The sequence below is a fragment of the Paroedura picta genome, chromosome 10 (assembly GCF_049243985.1).
Source record: "Paroedura picta isolate Pp20150507F chromosome 10, Ppicta_v3.0, whole genome shotgun sequence".
Classification (NCBI taxonomy): domain Eukaryota; kingdom Metazoa; phylum Chordata; class Lepidosauria; order Squamata; family Gekkonidae; genus Paroedura; species Paroedura picta.
The window spans coordinates 13,779,916-13,799,818 of NC_135378.1; the positions used below are offsets into that span (position 1 = coordinate 13,779,916).

Genomic DNA, 19,903 nt, shown 5'->3' on the forward strand with positions numbered 1-19,903 from the left:
GCTCTATCTTTGTATACAGGACGCCAGTGCAAGAGCAAAGACATAAAATCACTTGAAAGCATGAGCCACAATCCAGTAGAGAAGGCTTTCTCAACCAGGGTTTCATGAAACCCTGGGGATTTTTGACGGCCCTGGAAGGATTTCCTGAATGGGTGGAAGTTAATTCATTAAACAATTTTTTTTTAATGTTAAACATTTAGCAGATATGACCATATACGGTCATGTTGACCTCCCCCCCACACACACACGCGCACACAAAATGGCCAGTGATGGGCCAGGAGGGATGGGAAGGGGAGGAGCCTGGTGTGGGCATGTCCATATCTCTGCTTCCCAACCATAATCTGCACAACTGCGCCATTTCTGGAGTTTCTCAAAGCCTGAAGAATGTTTCAGGGGCTTCTCAATGGTCAAAAAAGTTGAGAGATGCTGCAGTAGAGTCAGACATGTGGGCATTGTGAGGTCCATGCCCAGCGTATTACAGAAGCCAGGCTAGCTAGTAATCCTCTCTTATGGAGTGCCCGTTTATCTGGTCATTGTTTATAATTCATAGCATTAAGTGACAAAACCCTTTGCTAGTGAAGCAATATACTGTCCCTGTGACTTCTATTGCGAAAAAGGCATTGTAAAACCTGCTTTTAAAAACAGTGGCAATTCCATCCACCACTTACCTCTGGACCAATGGACAGGGTAGAAGTGTTTCCAGAGAGACCCAGTTTTAGCCAACTGAGACCATTTGGTGTTGACTTGACTACAGCGGCACAGCTCTCGTGGGTTAAGGTAACTGAAAATAGTCAGCATAACCTCTGAAGGAAGGTGAATAATACTGGTGATTGGCCCTGTTTCTTCCGTTTCTGGGGAGGGAAATAATATCAGTATCTTAGGAATACAGTCAAGCATTCCAGCAGAGGCTGGGCATGTCCTCTTCTCAGAATGCCGCAATGAACAACGCAGCTGGGGGAGGGTAGCCAGGCTGCTGGGACATTTCAAAACCACTACTCTGCCACATTTCATTCAGGGTCAAGGCACCAGCTCCTACTTTGAGAAGACAAGACTAAAAGTGATCATCATCTTCCAAAGCTGGTTTGGATAAACATCCTAACAAATCAGCATAATGGTATTTGTGACACTAATTAAGTACTGATTGTAGACCATCTGGTTAACATTAGTCCCGTGGTGCTTACCCTTCCCTCATCTGGCATCCACCCACCTAAGTGGCATCTGAGCCAAACAGAGTCAAAGCAAGAAACCCGATGATGTCATAATGCCATTGAACACTGAGGCTGCCCCCCCCCCCAACCAGTGACTCTACATTTTTAACACACAGGACTTTACTTTCATGAGTAGTCATGATTTGACTACTAGCTTTCACTCTCTCTCTCTCTCTCTCTCTCTCTCTCTCTCTCTTTGCATTTAGGGATTCCTTTCTGCCAGGATGAGTGTGCTTGATGCAGGAAGAGGTGCCACCATCATTTGAGGAGAGCCTTGATACGCAGAAAGCATCTCTGACAGTGCTCTTTGGTCCTGAAATAATTTCCCTCTCTGTCATTGCTTTTTACCCTGCTTTTGCAATTGGTCTCCTTTCACGGCCTTTAAAGTACCTTCTGATGTTTTCACTGCCTCCTTGCTTCTCCTTCTCACACCCTAACACTCTGCCCCAATTCATGTTAATAGTTGATTTTATTATGCGATTGTCTTAAACCATGTTGTCACCTGCCCTGAGCTATCGAGGAAGGGCGGGATACATAAATAAAGTTTTATTATTATTATCTTTGCCTTTTTAATGTCAATGTCACCCAGCCTGGAACCGATGCATGAGTCATTTCCTCTGGATGTGACTCCAGGGCTGATATTCAATGATCTTTCATACATTTATCCATGTCAACATAACTTACTTGTCAGTTTTTTTTATTTCCAGCTTATGTTGATTTAGAAATCTACTATACCCCATTTGGGGAAAATGACAGAGGAGACACAATCACATATAAGTAGTCCTGGTGGATGAACTGGTCAGGTTAGGGTGGGCAGTCAAGAGACAAAGCAGGACTGTTGTGAAAAGACAACACAACACAAGTATGAGTGCAGAGAACTAGAAAACTTAATGGGGGAGGCATCAGGCCAGGCTGCACCAGCCACAGATAAGGTAGTGTGGACAAAAACAGTGTTTTTCTGTTTGTTTGTTTTGGGTTGACATGACCTGTGAACCTGCCTAAACTAAAGAATTATCACCACTGCTGAGATCTCACCACCTTTCTAAGGCGTAGAAACCATGACTCCCTTGCTATGTACACATGGGAGCTGACATTAGACTTTCCATAGAATCACCCATCATGGGTGCTTATACATCAGCAGGCAGGGCACTGGAACTTTCTGAAGGTTGTAACCCTTTGGATGAAGACCACTCTAGCAGTCTATGGCTTCCAAGTTCGCTATACTGGTGTCTTCTGCTATTCCCACTCAACCCTTAATGCTTTTAGAAGCACGTCTCATTCCTCCACCAAAAAGACAAGGGAAAAAAGATACTTTCGAAAACCACAATGGCTTCCTAATTGTTCCTAGCCTCAAAGCCTTCCCTATTAACACATATGACACCACCCTAAATGTGTTTACTCCAAAAGACTGCTGTTTTCAAGACAATTTATCCCAGGCATGCCATTCTTAAAGGGCAACCAAAGAGTGGAGTCCACGCTTCCTGCACAAACTTCCCAGAAATCGTCCTGGCAGGCTACTTAACTTTTGCCATGCTGCAAAAGGAGGCATTATCACCACTCCATCAAGAATCAACCCAGTGTCCACAAGGATAAGGAAAGCAGCCAAACCAGGCCAACCACAGGCAAGGCAGGAGCTGCTACATTCTTGTGGGACTGTACAGGAATACTGAAAAGTATTAGCTTGTAAATTTAAAAAGCTCCAAAAAAAAACAGCCTGATGGGGACTCCACATGCTCTAAGTGGCAAGGAAGGTTCAAAGGCCTCCAGGGGTAGTCAAACTGTGGCCCTCCAGATGTTCATGGACTACAATTCCCATGGGCTCATGGATTACGATTCCCATGGGCTTATGGGAATTGTAGTCCATGGACATCTGGAGGGCCACAGTTTGACTAACCCTGCCCTTGACAAACAGTTTCAGAGAGAAGAAGAAAACAGAAGAGCATGAGGAAAACGTACACGCTTGCTTCCACAGTGCATAAATGGTGTTTGCCAAATTGGGGGAATCACAGAAGGAAACAAGAAGCAAAGTGTCCTCCTGTTTTTCCCTCCTCCTTCCTAAGGTACTAAACACTTCTAGGGGCTTAAGAGAGTCACTTTCTCCAATCTTGGGAAAGGCTGCGTTCAGACCAACCTCAGTCTGTCCGTGATGAGAAAGCAACAGTACAGTCCTCAGGTACATTCACTTATCCCCTTCTCTTCACATGCAAGACCTTTTGGTTTGACAGATACTGCAGTTAAGGAAGTCGGCTCAATCATGTAGAACTACAGCTAGTTTCTTACCTACAAGCTAAGATTCAACTCTACTTTACAGCAGCAGTTCCCAACCTTTTGGACACAAGTCCAAATTAGGGATGTGCACTTCGGCATGGCACAGCCACCTTGGACATCACCCAAGGTGGCGCGTAGGATGGCAGCATCATGGTGCAGAGAGGAGGACTGGCGACAGTGGCCACCAGCCAGCGGCCCTCCTCTCTTTGCCATGGTGCTGGCCTCCTACCTGCTGCCTCAAGCTTTGGTGATCACTGAGGTAGCCGCGCTGCACCGAAGCACACATCCCTAGTCCAAATCTCCTTTGTCTGGTAACCCATCAAGGGATGGACCAAGGTTATGGGGCACCCTAGGCAAACTATGACCTTGACACCCATCTAGTTCAGCGTTTTCTACAGAGGCTGATCAGATGTTTGAGAAACCAACAAACATCACTCCCACTGTGAATCCCGAGCAAGTGACATAGCCTTTGCCTATGAAAGTTGTAATCCAGCCTTCAACCACCTTCCCCATTACGCTCTCCATCCCCCCTAAGACAGCAACTCATTCCAGGGACCCAATGGGCACAATTTACTTGATCGACTTGCACAAGCAGTGAGGAAAAATGGAAAACGCTGCTCAGTTTCCAAGTTACAAAAGGGAGCAGTGGAATGGGCACAGGGGACCATCAGGGAGAGATGGCTTCACAACTCACTTCTGGGTCCTGATCCAATGGCTGGGAAACGCTGCTTTAGAGACCTCATTTGTAAGCAAAAACAAACCCCCCCAAAACCCAACCTGTTTTTTTTTAACCAGTCACCATAACAACCAACAGCTGTTTGCTATAACCCAGACCAGGGGTAGTCAAACTGCGGCCCTCCAGATGTCCATGGACTACAATTCCCAGGAGCCCCTGCCAGCATTCGCTGGCAGGGGCGCCTGGGAATTGTAGTCCATGGACATCTGGAGGGCCGCAGTTTGACTACCCCTGACCCAGACAGTCTTTCAAATCTGTGCGGTGCATAAAGAGAAGGGGAAAGGAAACAAGCAGGCCCAATCAATGGTTTCTTAGCTTATGCTGGTCACAGGTAATTTATATCATTTTAGAGCAACTGAAATTAAATTTGTATTGGATGATTTCTGCACAAACTGATACAGAAAGTACAAAAGAGACCAACCGGCATATCAAAATCTCCTGAAACTAAAAGCAGCATCACTTTCTGCCTCACTGGAATGTCGGCCCCATTATTTCTAAGAAATCAAAATACAGGCATCCAGGAAGACGAATTCTGCATGCCATAAATCCAGACCTGCTTTTAAGTAAACTAGCTCACCTTGATCTGACTTCTCCTCCACAGAATATTTAGAAGCTTTTTGGAGTTCTTCAGCTTGATTCCAGAGACTAAGGCCTCTAAGTATTTCTGCTGCCGTCTCCTTTTGTGAGCAGTGCTGAGCAATCACTTTCTTTTTGATATCCTTTAATTCTTCATAAGTAAAATATTCCATCAACATAGGCTGGAAAACCTAAAATACACAGAAAATGATAATGTTCGAAGAATACCCCAGACATACACCCCTCGTAAAACAGATACCTGCACTTGGTTTTGACAAGGTATGACGTTCTTCCAGTATGATCTTTCCAACACACACACATGCACACACGGTTGCCTGCAGATAACTGTCCGAATTGACAAGTCTTGAAATCAGAAACATGATCATATATCTGATTTATTTCCCACATATAATGATCATTATACTTACTGATATTCTCAGAATTCACTGAAATATTACAGAAGAATTATGTTTACTAATCTAGTGATTCTCAACCAGTAGTACGTGAAACACTGAAGTAGCCTAGGTGGGAAGCAGATTTCCATAATGACTAAGAATTCACTTTCCCTCAATCCCCGTGTCGACCTGCAATCATGACATGCCCTCTCCAACCAACCTACTGCTACAGCTAATCCATCTGTGACCTTTCAGCATGTGAGCAGTAACCTTGGACGGTGTTTCTCCTAATCCTCCTATCTCCTCTATCCATGGGCAAGTATCTTTGAAGTGCTGTGTCCTGCTGACCCTGCCAGGGGTTATCCATTATGCTTCTGCAATATTTGAGCCCCTCAAACTTAACATGCAGGATAAAATCGAATGCCTGTAAACACCGAACAGCCCTTCCTGGGAAAAGCTGGCTCTGTTTACATGACAGGACCAAGTTCTTTGACAGAGTGATTGGTGAGCCATATGAAAGGCTGCAAAATGCTGTGTTAATCTCTGTTCTTCTAAACTAGTCAATGAAAATATTTTCTCCCAATATTAATCCCTTTGGGCAGTTTTTTAGAAAGACTACAAATAAGATTTCACCATTACCCAACTTACTCTTCTAAATTTCCTTTACATGCAGACGGAGGGCAGGACACACTGCTTGTTTTCTGTTTTCAATACATAAAAACAAGTTCAAACTTTGCAACATGCGCCAGTGATCAGTAGAATTCTCTGATATAGAGAAAAATCTCAGAATGGAACAGATTGGGGGGGGGGGAGACTAACAGTGTGCACAAGGAAAGGTAAACTAGTTGTCCAGGCAGATGTGATTACTTAGGATAGTACTAAGGTAACCATTTCACTAAATTTCAAACACATACACTCAGAGAGAAAACATGAATTCGAAAGACCTATTCATGTTGCTTGAAGACCACCAGTAAATGGGAGTTCACCACCTCCTGAGGCAGCCCATTCCACTGCTGAACTACTCTGACCATGAAATTTCCCCCCTTATATCTAGCTGATCTCGTTCTCCATGTACTTAAAACCCACTACTGTGGGACCTATCCTCTGCTGCCAACAGGAACCTTTCCCTACCCTCCTTGAAGTGACAACCTTATAAATCCTTAAAGAGAGCCGTCCTGTCCCCTTTCAACATCCTCTTCTCCAGGCTGAACATTCCCAAGTCCCTCAGCCTTTCCTCATAGGGTTTGGTCCCCAGGACCTGGATCATCCTAATTGCTCTCCTTTGAGCCCTCGCAATTTTGTCCACGTCCTTTTTGAAGTGAGGCCTCCACAACTGCACACAGGACTCCAGGTGGGGCCTGATCAAAATATGGTATACAGTGGGACTAGGACATCTTATGATTTTGATGTGGTGCCTCTGCTGATACAGCCCAAGACTGCATCTGCCTTCTTTACTGCCACCTCACCTGTCTGCTCATATTTTATCTTACAGTCCACAAGTACCCCAAGATCTCGTTCATACACACTGTTACCCAGAAATGTATTTTGTATAAAATATTTACTATTTTATACTGAAACCAGGTATCTTCCGGATTACACTATTTATCATGAACCTGGTTTATTTCTACACAAAAAGGTACTTTCTGTCACTGCAGAGTTAAGATGGCCAAGAAGCAATGACACCTGCCTCATGGACTCCCAACCATGGAAGGTGTCAAAACAATTATCACATTTTACTGTTTCCACATAAAGCTCATAAAAACTCTTTAATACTGCCATTATTTCTTGGCTTTGCTCACCTCCTCCTCCTCTTTCATGTGAGGAAGGAAATCCCTGGTGAAAGCTTCCAGCCTCTCCTTCAGCTGCTTCGCATAGTTTAATTGTTCATATTCATTCTGGGAACAATAAAAGCCACATTATAGAACTTTTGCACCATTAACAAAGTCATGAGTAATTACAAACCAATGTAATATTATAAAATCCTTGAAGTATAAAAACTTTCAATTTACAATAATGTCCAAGGTAAACTTATGTCAACAGAGCATCGAAATAGCTTTCGAGAAACCAACATCCATACATAACTTAGGTGATACACAGAATTTTGTGCAGATTTACAAAACTGCTGTAGGTCAATCTGATTAAGACGTAAGGTTTTGATTTAATATTTTCATAGTTTAAATTTAAAGATGAACGCCATTTTAAAATTTTCCAGATATACTTGATGGATTTCGTATTTCCCTCCTCTTAAGATAGTTGTGTTAGAACAGGGGTAGTCAAACTGCGGCCCTCCAGATGTCCATGGACTACAATTCCCAGAAGCCCCTGCCAGCATTTGCTGGCAGGGGCTTCTGGGAATTGTAGTCCATGGACATCTGGAGGGCCGCAGTTTGACCACCCCTGTGTCAGAACAATCTTTAACGAGGCCAAATTCTGCACCTGGGTAAGATCAACAAGGATCCAGCAGGCTAAGAGCCAGTTTGGTGTAGTGGTTTGGAGTGTGGACTTCTAATCTGGCATGCCGGGTTCGATTCTGCGCTCCCCCACATGCAACCAGCTGGTTGACCTTGGGCTCGCCACGGCACTGATAAAACTGTTCTGACCGAGCAGTGATATCAGGGCTCTCTCAGCCTCACCCACCCCACAGGGTGTCTGTTGTGGGGAGAGGAAAGGGAAGGCGACTGTAAGCCACTTTGAGCCTCCTTCGGGTAGGGAAAAGCGGCATATAAGAACCAACTGTTCTTCTTCTTCTTCTTCCAATTCTTTTATTGATTACTAGCAGCAAAGCACATTTTGAAAACGGGCAAGAGAGCAGAGCAGGCCAGCTTGTCAGCTGGGCCCCCCCTGCTCTGCAGGAGCCCCCCCCCACTTGGCACACACAGAGCAGCGAGCAGCTACCGTGCAGGGGAGGTAGCTACCGGCTGCTAGACGGCGAGCTACAGCACCCACACCAACGCACAGGTGGGGGCACAGAGGGCAAAGGGCTCCCCCCCCCAACTTCTTATGTTGTAAGGCACCCTGAGCCCTAGGGTAGGGTGATATAAAATTTTAATAAATTAAAAAAAACAAAACACACAACCAAAGTGTCTGGTGTTCCCTATAATTTCCCACCACCACCAAGCAGAGCAAGTTTACAGAATATAACCGCTGTAATCTTAAAATGGGGACCGGGCAGTGTAAGGCCCTACCACAGCAATTAAAAGTCACCAACTTAACTAGAAGAAATAATACCTCTTCCAGACGAGTCAAGGTTGTCCCATAAACCATCAAATAATTTATTTGTGTGTGTGCATTTGTGTAACAAAAGAGCTACTGTTCTGATCACCCAGTACGTTAGTATTTTAATTTTATACCATACCACTGAAGAATCAAAGTAGCCTCACCTTCACATTTTTCAATCCTTTCTCAAAGAGGCTAAGCATCTCTGACAGTTTGTTGTCCGAGTGTACGTTATACACAGTCTGGCTGCGCTGCTGAAGTAAGCCGATGATGTATTCATTTTCAATCTGCTCATGCATTTTGAATTCCTTAAAAGTGGCATACAAGGATTGGAGCAGAGCCCGGAAGTCATTGTTATTGGAGAAATTGGTTTTTGAAAGCTGAGAGAGGGAAAAAAGATAAATAAATGTCAAGTAAGTCAAATTATGTTCTGGAAAGATTAAAATTGTCAACATTTTAAAATAATTTAGCAAACATCTGAGGCTTCTACAACAAAGAATGCTGCCTTCCAAAACAAGTCAGAGGTTAAAATTTCTCTGGCTTAAAGGAGGCAAAGAAGAACCCAGTGTAGGTAGGTAGGTAGGTAGGTAGGGAGAGAGAGAGAGAGAGAGAGAGAGATTCAAATTTCTATGCCACCCTTCCTCGAGGGCTCAGTGCAACTCACAGTATATCCTTATCCATTGTTGTTCCTCTATATATTTCTGAAACAGCCTAGGGAGTGGGACGAGTCCGGCTGTCCAAGTTAGAATAGGGCCAATCAGGGTGCAGCCAACTTTGTCCTGATTGGCCCTGCCCCTGCGGCTCTCGCCCTGGACTCTGCTCTCACCTGCCTCAGTGCCTGGAGCCAGCAGCAGGTGAGAGGGCCCTGGGCAATGGGGCTGGTGGAGGCCTTGCTAACGAGGGCCTTGTGGCCTGCTAGGCTGGCCCTGCTGACGAGGGCCTTCCGGCCTGCTGACTACCTACTAAGGAGCTCTGTCTTCGGTCTGCTAACAAGCTGCCCAGCCCCCGCCCACCCCACTTGATTTGGCTGCGAGCTGCGGCTCAAAGCCACCTTAAGCTGCCTGGGATGTGACTGGGATGTGCTCATAAACCTGGTTGATTTTTCTAGCGCACAATGGAAAAGCTGCTTCTCCCCTGTGAAATGCATCACTCTTCTGGTTTACAGCCAAACAATACAGCGCGGCTACAGTAAAGCTAATTAATATTTTATCACTGTTTCCCTATGCTATGTTCATCTCCCACATGCAGACGAGCAGCACCAACCTGGAAAACAGGCCTCTTTCCAACTAAGAGCCTTTTCTCTAGGAGCAAGAAGTACACAATGTTTGAACCAAAAGATAAGGCCGCTAGAAGCCATAATTAGATATGAAGGAACATTTGCTCCTCGCCTGATACTCTAACCCAGGGGGAGTCAAAATGCGGCCCTCCAGATGTCCATGGACTACAATTCCCAGGAGCCCCTGCCAGCGAAAGCTGGCAGGGGCTCCTGGGAATTGTAGTCCATGGACATCTGGAGGGCTGCAGTTTGACTCCCCCTGCTCTAACCACTGCACCACACTGGCTCTGTTCTGCTGAACAGAGCGCCCTCCTGCAGCAAGGTGAGGCACCTCTCATCAGCAGCACCACATCCCACCATCAGCAGACTTGTGAGAAGCAAAGTTTTAGCTTTTGGAAGTTGGCAACTTTATAGCAGGCCTAAGCACATGCCCTGACTTGCACTGCAAAAGATGCTCCCCTCTCTCGTGACTCAACAGGGTGTACCATCCATATGTAGCTGGGTCTCTCTGCACTCCGTATTTGCTTCCAGGGAGGTATTTATTCAATCTTTGCCTCATGTTAAAGGACAAAAGGATTATAATTTGCTTAACCTAGATTCCAAACACAAGTCAAAATGCTATGAAAAACCGGCTGGCCCACTAGATTTTGTTTCTCTGCACTGCGAGCTGTAGTATACCACTATTACTAACTCACTTAGTTCATTGGCTATCCATGCATGTACCACTGCATGATTACACAGGGGAGAAGCATTTTCCCCCCATTGGATGGATTTTATATCAGTCAGTGATCAGTGATGATAAACATGAAATAAAATCATCCAGTTTTTAATTTTTGCTATCACTGCCAGTAAGTCGCTGCACATGTCAGGAACACCAGAAGCATCAAGAGAAGCCAGCCCCCTTGTCTTTTTAGGCTGCCCTTTGACATTGGCAGAGATGGATTCACCAACAGAACAAGGGCCCTGCTCATCTACTGGATTCATTCCAGGGCTCACAACCAACAAAGCATTTCAAGAGATCGCAGCACAAAATAATACGCTAAACCAAATATTAATTACAACAGATATCGGAAATCGCAAGGTGAAAAACTCACAGAGGCCCATTCTGCATGGCAGCAGCCGCAACGGGCCGCTGCTGATGCGTTGCTGCAGAGCTGCATGCTCTGCAGCATTCTGTATCCCCACAGGGGGGGCACATTTCAGCACCAGAGCCGCTCCGGCACCGAAATGTGTCCCCCTGGGAAACACAGTAGTGGTAGAATTTTTCTGCCACGTGGGGGGCATTTAATGTTTCAGGAAAATAACAAGAAATGTCCGTCCGCCTTGCAGAGTGGCAAAATGCTGCAAAGCTGACTGGGAGATTTTTTGCCCCCTCTGGGCCACGGTAGGGCAGGGAGAACCTCAGAAGTGTGCATGCACATGAAAGTTCATGCCTTGACTAAATCTTTGTTCGTCTTAAAGGTGCCATTGGACACAAATTTTGTTGTACTGCTTCAGACCAACATGGTGACCCACTTGGATCTGTCTAAGGACAAGATACTTTCCCAACACTACAATCCAGGATCTTTTTTACTTTGCTGATTCACAAGCTCCACAACAACCTGACAAGACTCTAATAAATCTGGGTTTAAAAAAACAACAACACAGAAAAGTTAGAAGATTATACCTTAGCAAATTGCCAGTTTAACCTTGACGATAGACAGTCAGTTATTTCCTAGACTAGATTATGAAGTATTTCATTGTATAATCCTCCCATAAGCACTACAATGGCACTAATTATAGAGCAGGCCTGCAAGAACAAGAATCCTCCCCTTTTCTCTTCACGCCCATGTGCCAATGCACAGGAGGAAAGGAAACAAGGGGAAAATCCGTGTTAGTTGGCTCAGGAAGACACAGTCCGATGTTTCTGGCAGCACCAATGAAAGCCGTAAAGGGTTGGGGTTGCAGCAGCACTACCAAGCAGGACTTTTCTGCTGTGTAGGATTTGATCACAACTGTTGCCATAACGGCTCAATTTAAATGACTTCTGAGTTGAGAAACCCAGAGACCGATCCTCTGCATCCACACACTTTCATATACCCCTTCAGTGGGAAAGACCTTGCTGGTTCACAACCCTCAAAGAACCTATATTCTCACCCACAACTGCATGTTTCTATCAAATCGTATAGCAGCGTGGCAGCAGTAGCAAAATGTAATCAGCACCCTCTGTTTTCCATCACCCTCTAGAATGGGTTATCTGGGGTAATTTATATAGACATTATTGGAGCTTTTGCCGCATCTGTTTTATTGTTTTATGTTATGTATTATTGTGTATTTGGGGTTTTATGGATTTTACTGTAGGGTTTTATTGGGGGTTTTATGCTGTAACTTGCCTCGAGCCTCCCGGGAGAGGCAAGTAACAAGTCTAATTTATTTATTTATTATTGTCATTGTTATGGTTAATAATGATGATGATGATGATGATCCAGGCCTAAATTCTTGTGGCAGATTGGACATCGATGTAGAACGGGGTCCTCAACATGGGCTCATGGCACCCCTCCCCCAGCACCCACCAAGTGTTTTCAGCAAGCGGCTGAAGCCACGTAGGGCTCTTGGCCAGATGGGCTGCTGACTGGCTGTACAGATTAAAACAATATTTCAGGAGTGCCTGCTACCCGAGTATTGATTTTATTCCCCCCCCTTCCCAGTATAGATTTTAAATTACTGTACTTGGGCTTCCTCTGTGTGGTTGACTCCACTGTTGCTGGGGCCATTTTGTGCTTGGCCTACAGTGTCCTACAGTAGCCATTTTGTAGATGTGGCCCCACCTTTGTCAGAAAGCCACAGGTGTCCACAGGCCCAAAAAGCTGAAGATCCCTGATTTATAACAGCAACAAAATGCGTGAAAAGACAGTGGCCCTAATCCGCTTTCAATCCACATGGAACGACATCAAGAAAGTACTAGGACAAATCTATTTCTACAAACACAAAGCAATTCCAATAGCCCAGCAGGACTATTTTCATCATTCTACTCACTTTTTGAACATACGCTAACCTTAAATGAGAAGCACAACACAAATTGAGTCCAATAGCACCTTTAAGCCCAACAAAGATTTATTCAAGGTGTGAGCATTCAAGTGCATGCAACCCTTCCTCAGACAAAATGGAACAAGGATCATGAGAGTACAGATATAAAGAAAAGGTAAATTAGTGGCAAATTAGTAAACTGTGTCATAATATCCAAATTATGCCATATGATAATTCTTTGCTAAAACAGCTATTCGGTCATTTTGAGTTCAGTTGTTGTTCACAAAAACATTGGAGAAATAAAACTGGCCAATTTATCACTTAATGGCAGACACTTTCCCAGTAGTGAAAAGAAATAATTAAAAGAGATTAGTTGTTTGCCCCATCTGTCTCCTCCCAAGCATTTTGTTGCGCTACTTCAGGCCAGCATGGCTACCCACTTGAATCTTAAATGTGAAGGTTTGTCCAGCTCCACGGTATCATACAAATGTGCCTGTACTAATGCCTACACTTGTCATCAGTATTTATAATACAAAGCGCAATCTTGAAAACACTTGTGCTTTAGTAGACTTCTGAACAGACTTGCTTAGGGTTGCTCTCACAGACGAGCTTTCAGGCCCAATACTTGGTTAAATTGCAACTGACTCATAAGCTTAGGCAACCCAAAATGTAGCTTACAAAACAGAGTTCTGGCAAGAGAACAAGGAAATAAATTCATGGCAGTTAGCATGCTGTAGCCCAGAAATACAAAAAGATGCATAATAGTCGGGGGTAAAGGAGGATAAAAGCAAACAGATCACGCAGGAAAGAGGGTCAGAAAGAAAAAGAGACTGTTACTAAATAAATTTGGTTCTCTTTCTATTTCCACAAGTATCACAGCAACAACTATAAAAGCAAAAATTGGCAGACGAGGCCCAGCTTACAGCGCTGCGGGGCTAGAAATAGAGAAAGCCCAATAGAAAGCTCAAGTATTATTCCAGAAAAATATTGTTCTAGGCATTCTGTAATAAATCTGCCTAGATGATAATTTTAAAGCAGCCTGGCTTTCAAGAGAAAGCAAAATCAAGGCCCTTACTTCCCACAACAGAAGTACGGCTCAAATACCGTGCTCGCACTCCGCATAAGCAGCAGGTACCAAACTCCTTGTGTCAGAATTCGAGCTATCCGTCTATGGACAAAAACCTTGCAGCAGAAGACCCCTTCTCCCAAGCGATCAGCTGTGGCACAGCAGTGGAGCTTTTGAATTGGGAGAACGCATCACACGGCTTCCTAAACAAGACTTACACAAGCTTTCTGCACACAGTATCGAAAACCGCTATCTTCCTGTGAAAATAATAATGGTACTTGAACAAGCGGGGGAGTGGCCCCACCTGCCTCCTCTACCCCTCTCTTCACCAGATTCCTTCTGCCTGAAAGAGAAGGTCTCTCGATATCTTTGTGATTGGAGTAGGCAGGTTCTCAGTGTGACAATGTTCCTTCCTTTCTTTGACTGCGTGTAGCCATTCCGGGCTCACCCAAAAACAGCACTGAGTATAAAAACAGCCCTTGGCCTGCAAAGGCGATCAGAAAGCAAAAGCTAGAAGGCAACCTCTCGTGAGTACGGCCAGGCGACTTCTTCAGTTGCTGCTGTAATAACCGACACTTTTCCAACAGAGAAGGTATATTTAGTCGTTTCAGCGGCTATTCTGCACAGCTGAAATAAGGTAGGATGAAGGCACTGTAAAACCAAAATAATCCTGAAAAGCGCAATGAAAATGCCAGTCAAATGCTGTGGTGCTGGGAGAATATCACGTGCTTCTGCTTGAATGGATGCAGCCTGCGTCCAAAGGGGCACGCCAGCCTATTCTGAACCTTGTCCCACCCAAGCATCCCTTGATGCATTCAAGCTACACTAACTTGGTACGCTGGTCTCTCCCTTTCTTTTTCCTTTTTTCTCCTCCTCACTACTGAAATTTAGACTCCACTGACTTCTCAAGGTAGGGACCCTGCTGTAATTAGATCCCTTTTTAAATAAAACAGCCACATACTGAGGACAGGATATTAGACACATGACTCAGACTCACTCCACCTGCTCACTCCTAAGGGCTAAAACCATTTCCGGCACACCAGAAACTTGAGATCAGATGTGATCCAAGGAACTCTGAGAACTAGGAATATCCACGAAAAGTGAGTAAAATAAGTGGGAAGAAGAGGCAATGTACATTTTATTTTACCAAGAGCCCCCAAGGGCCTGGAAAGGAAGAATGTCCAGGGAAGGCAAACATCCAAGTATTTTTAACCGCCTTTATACTTAGGGATGTGACAGACCATAAAGGGAAAGGAGAATGTATTTGCATCTTGGCTCCTCTAAATGGAAGTGATGAACCATTTAAAAAAATTGTTGAGGTATTTTCATGTTAACTCGACAACTGAAGCCTCGTAAAGGTTTGAGTTAATTCAGGCTTGTAAACACTCACCTGACTGCCTTTGGCAAGTAAGATCTGCCCCCGGGCATCAAGTAGGACATTTTTGGAAGCTTTCTTTTTTGCGCTTTTCAGATTAGTTTGCCACAAATGGCTATGTGGGCAAGCAAGCTAGGGTGTGCTATAAGCTAACCTCAGGGGAGTTAGGGGGGTGTGCTTCAGCTCAGCCACCACAGTGATCACCGAAGCCCAAAGCGGGCAGCGCCGTGGCACATAGTGTGACCATGGATTAAACCAGGGGTAGTCAAACTGCGGCCCTCCAGATGTCCATGGACTACAATTCCCATGAGCCCCTGCCAGCAAACGCTGGCAGGGGCTCATGGGAATTGTAGTCCATGGACATCTGGAGGGCCGCAGTTTGACTACCCCTGGATTAAACTCTAAACTGATTTTAGGAGGAATCCTTTAAACTGAATTCAAGTAGAGTTTGTAACCAAACTGTTTTCACGCTTGGTTGTAAGCTGTCCTGAGACCTTCCAGAGAAGGGTGGCCCAAAAGCCACTCAACAAATAAAGAAAAACGAGGCTTAGATATATAAGATACATCCAATAGGAGCCAGGAAAATCTGTTCTTAAAGGTAATGTTGTCAGGATTGGGTTGTTGTTGATTTTAAATGTTAGAAAATTCAAAACATTTCACATAACATTCTCAAGCACCTCTCAGTATAAGACAGTTTTACATATGCTATAAATCTGTGCTAAGGTGACCAGATTGTCCCACTTTTGGAGGGACATCTGGGGGTACCTGGCAAATTGTACTTATGTGGAAATTAAAAAATATATATTACAATACTATTTTTGCGTCCTATGAAACTTTTTGTTGTTCCATATAGACCAAATTTTTAATCAAGAATCCCCCCAGTCAATGGTGTCCTGCTTCACCAATGTTAAAATCTGGTCACCTTAGTCTATGCATACATACCTGGGAGTTTGCTCCACTCAACCCAATGAGATTTACTTCTGATTAAAACTGATGATTGGGCTGTTGATCTCTTATTCACTACATCAAAACTACAAATGCAGATCAAAGAAGTCCTACTGTTTTAACTGTAGATGAAACGCCGCCACGACCCTTGACATTTCATTCATTATTGTTAATCTAAGTTATCTGTATTGTTCCTGTTCTGAACCTTCGGGGAGGGTGGTATATAAAAAAAAAAAATAAATAAATTAAATAAAATCTACAGCAGGAAGGCGGTTTAACAGTGGTACATTTGTTGCTTTTTAAGAAAACAGAACAGCTTTATCTCACCCGCTCCAATCTACTCTTTACTCCAAGAGACAGAGAGAAAACCATAGGGCAGAAATGAAACACTGACAATAATCCGGAGAGAAAAGCAATGGGGCTATGGCGAGGCACAGAGGGAGGGACTGTGGACAGTGAGTGCTTGCCTTGGTACTTATACCTCACCATTTCCAGGTAGGACACTTCATAGAGCAACACTCAACCATCATTTGCCTTCGGTCCCTCCTCCACAAAAGAGCCTCTTGTGGCGCAGAGTGGTAAGGCAGCCGTCTGAAAGCTTTGCCCATGAGGTTGGGAGTTCAATCCCAGCAGCCGGCTCAAGGTTGACTCAGCCTTCCATCCTTCCGAGGTCGGTAAAATGAGTACCCAGCTTGCTGGGGGGTAAACGGTCATGACTGGGGAAGGCACTGGCAAACCACCCCGTATTGAGTCTGCCATGAAAACGCTGGAGGGCGTCACCCCAAGGGTCAGACATGACTCGGTGCTTGCACAGGGGATACCTTTACCTTTACCTTTTTTACCCTCCTCCACAAAACTCAGAGTGGCATACAATGCTCTTCCCCCCTGTTTTGTCCTCACAACAACCATGTGAGGTAGAGGTCAAGCAGAGAGCTTGTGACAGGCACCCACCAAACTCCATGGCTCAGTGGGGACAAGAACTTGGCTCTTCTTAGTTTAATAAGCAAGGAAAAGGTTACCATCTGAAATTCAACACAGGGACGGAGGAGAAGGCAACAATCAGGGTGAAGCACACTGTCAGTTCCATTGCAAATACTCAGGCTTCCTTTCAGCAGGAGAGCGTGGGGTAATTTTTAGACTAGGGCTGTGGGGACCCAGGTGCAAATCATTCTTCTGGCAGGAAATTCACTGGGTGGCTCACTTGTTCTCACTTTCGGCCTGATTGGGCTGTTGTAAGAGGTATCGGAAAATCAATACAGTGTCTCAAAGCTGTGTATTTTATAGACCTTAGTTGTGATGCAAACAATTATGTTACCACAGGAGACCGACTCTGCTATGAAGCAGCAGAACTGCTGCCGCACATCAATCCCCCAGGGCTGCCAGCCTCCCAGACCGCACTCCCAAATCTTTAGGAATTTCCCACCTAAAGCAAGCAGCCTAAGCGGCCCATGTTGCTGAATTAGCATGGTATAGAAGAGCCTCCAGCTAAAATACTGGTGGAGGGCAGATGCAGGTTCAAAGCTTCAGGCCACCATGGAACGCACAAGCTGCCCCTGGTCCTTTGCCTCTCAGGGCTGTTGCCAAGGCAAAAAGGAACAGAAGCAACCCAATCCACCCAGAAGGATGGGATACCATGGGCCAGTCACACACTGTCACACTAACCAACTTCACAGGGTTACAGAATCATCTGTTCCACATATTTATGGTAAGGCCTAGGAGGAGGCGCTGGTCTCACAGCTTAAGCACTTAACACCCACTGAGGGTGGCTGTTCCACCCCTGAGTGCCTCCTCCTCCAACCGGCTTGTCCATCTGTCTAGCCTTCCATCCCCCACCATTGACCACCCCCTCCTCCTTCCACCTTTCTCTGAAGATCCCTGCAACATGAGAGCCACCCCTGCCGGTGACAGTTTCCTGCAGCCTTTCCAAGTCCTGGGGGGGGGGGGGGAGGCCATCCACAGAGTTCTCCCCCCCACCAATCTAGCCCTCATTGTATTCCTCAATGCAATGGGATTGGCCTCTAGTACAATCATGAAGTTGGAAGGGGCCACAGAAGCCATCTAGTCCAACCCCCTGCTCAATGCATGATCAGCCTAGGGCATCCAGGATAAGTATTTGTCCAGCAGCTGCTTTAAGACCACCAGTAAAAAGGAGCTCACCACCTCCTTAGACAGTCAATATCACAGCTGAAGTGCTCTGACTGTGAAAAAAAAATTCCCTATATCTAGCCAATAACAGATATAATTTTCCACATAGTTTAAACCCATTACTGCGGATCCTATCCATTGTTGCCGACAGGATCCCTTCCCTGCCCTCCTTGAAGGGACAACCTTTCAAATCCTTAAAGACAGTCATCCTGTCTCCTCTCAACCTCCTCTTCTCCAGGCTGAACATTCCCAAGTTCCTCAACCTATCTTCATAGGGCTTGGTCCCCAGGCCCCAGATCATCCTCATCGCTCTCCTCTGAACGCTCTCCATTCTGCCCGCATCCTTTTTGAGATCAGGCCTCCAGAACTTCACACAGGACTCCAGGTGGGGTCAGACCAAAATATGGTACACAGCAGGACTAGGCCATCTTGTGATTTCGATAGGATGCCTCTGTTGAGGACGCAGCCCAAGACTAAATTGCTCTTCTTTGCCGCAGCATCACCCTGCCTACTTAACACCCCACCAGTACCCCAAGAGCACGTTCCCACACGCTGCTTGTTGTGCGGACAGCCACGACGGAGAGCAGGATGCTGCCACCTACTCAGGCCCTCCCCTGGGGAGAAAGGTGGAGTACAAGTTAATTAAATGAATTGTGTGCCATGGGAAGACATACAGGAATGTGAAGGAATGCAATGCGCGCCTGGGGTGATGGGGGGGGGGGGCTGCTGCTGCTTCTGCTTCTTCTGCATCGCTTTAAGACAGGGGTGGGCAATCTGTGGCCCTCCCGATGTCCATGGACTACAATTCCCATGAGCCCCTGCCAGCGAATGCTGGCAGGGGCTCATGGGAATTGTAGTCCATGGACATCGGGAGGGACACAGATTGCTCACCCCTGCCTTAAGACTTCAACTTTACTGCGGGTCTATTTCAGGTCTCCTCGCGGGTCCTCCGGCCCTAATCCCACCGACTCTCCTGCGTGATCCGGCCCTCCTCGCAGGGAGTTTTGCGTTGCGCACAGACTCCTTTCCACTCTTCGGGGAGCTGCTGTGGCTAAAGACAAGCTGTCGCCCCCGCCCCGCCAGGCAGGCCCGGCCGAGGGGATTCGAACCCGCAGCGCCCGAGGACCCGGATGGCGGGGAAGCCCGGAGGGGAGGGGCGGGGTCCCCTCAGGAGCGTCCGAGCCCCCCCCCCCGCGCGACTGCGCAGTTCTGCCGCGCGCGCGAGCTCACGTAGGGGTGGGGGACGCCGCCTCAGCCGCCTGCCCTCCTTCCTTTCCCCCCTCCCGCGGCTCACCTTGTCGCAGTAGAGCCCGACGAGCTGCTTCATCCGCCAGTGCGGGGCCGTGAAAACATCCACCTCCTCAGGGAAGGGGGCCATCTTCTCCTCCCCATAGAGAGGGCGGCGGACGCTCCGTCGACGGCCGCGGCGGTCAAGCGCCCGGCGACGGGGACAGACCACCGTCCCTTTGCGCACGCGCGCCTGGTCGCCACTCCAGGCCGAACGGAGCCGGGCGCAGGCGCAGTCTCTTTCCGAGTCGTCTTCCCCGCCTGCTGTCGGTCACGTGAGTCTCGAGAGCTGCGCACTAAGGAAATGGATCTCTCCTCTCCGCCCTTCCTAGCCAGGCAGAACGCGCAGGCGCGGGAGGCCGCTGCGTGGGAGGCCGAGGGGGCGGGCCATGGTCTCCCTCCTG

The 19,903-nt window shown here is 46.3% G+C and overlaps 1 protein-coding gene across 2 annotated transcripts in view; it reads right to left on the reverse strand.

Annotated features, from left to right (window-relative positions):
* The window catches only part of FBXL5 (F-box and leucine rich repeat protein 5), a 34,382-nt gene extending 14,628 nt beyond the window's left edge, over nt 1-19,754 (reverse strand). Inside the window, exons 1-5 of one of the 2 annotated variants that reach the window (XM_077300885.1) lie at nt 19,507-19,754; nt 8,564-8,779; nt 6,983-7,078; nt 4,790-4,979; nt 669-851 (exon numbers count right to left, since the gene is read on the reverse strand). In XM_077300885.1, the coding sequence (XP_077157000.1) occupies nt 669-851; nt 4,790-4,979; nt 6,983-7,078; nt 8,564-8,779; nt 19,507-19,590 (769 nt within the window). In that variant the 5' untranslated portion in view covers nt 19,591-19,754. The remainder of the gene's footprint in view (nt 1-668; nt 852-4,789; nt 4,980-6,982; nt 7,079-8,563; nt 8,780-19,506) is intronic. The other variant, XM_077300884.1, reaches the window with a different exon arrangement.
* Nucleotides 19,755-19,903: the final 149 nt, after the last annotated feature.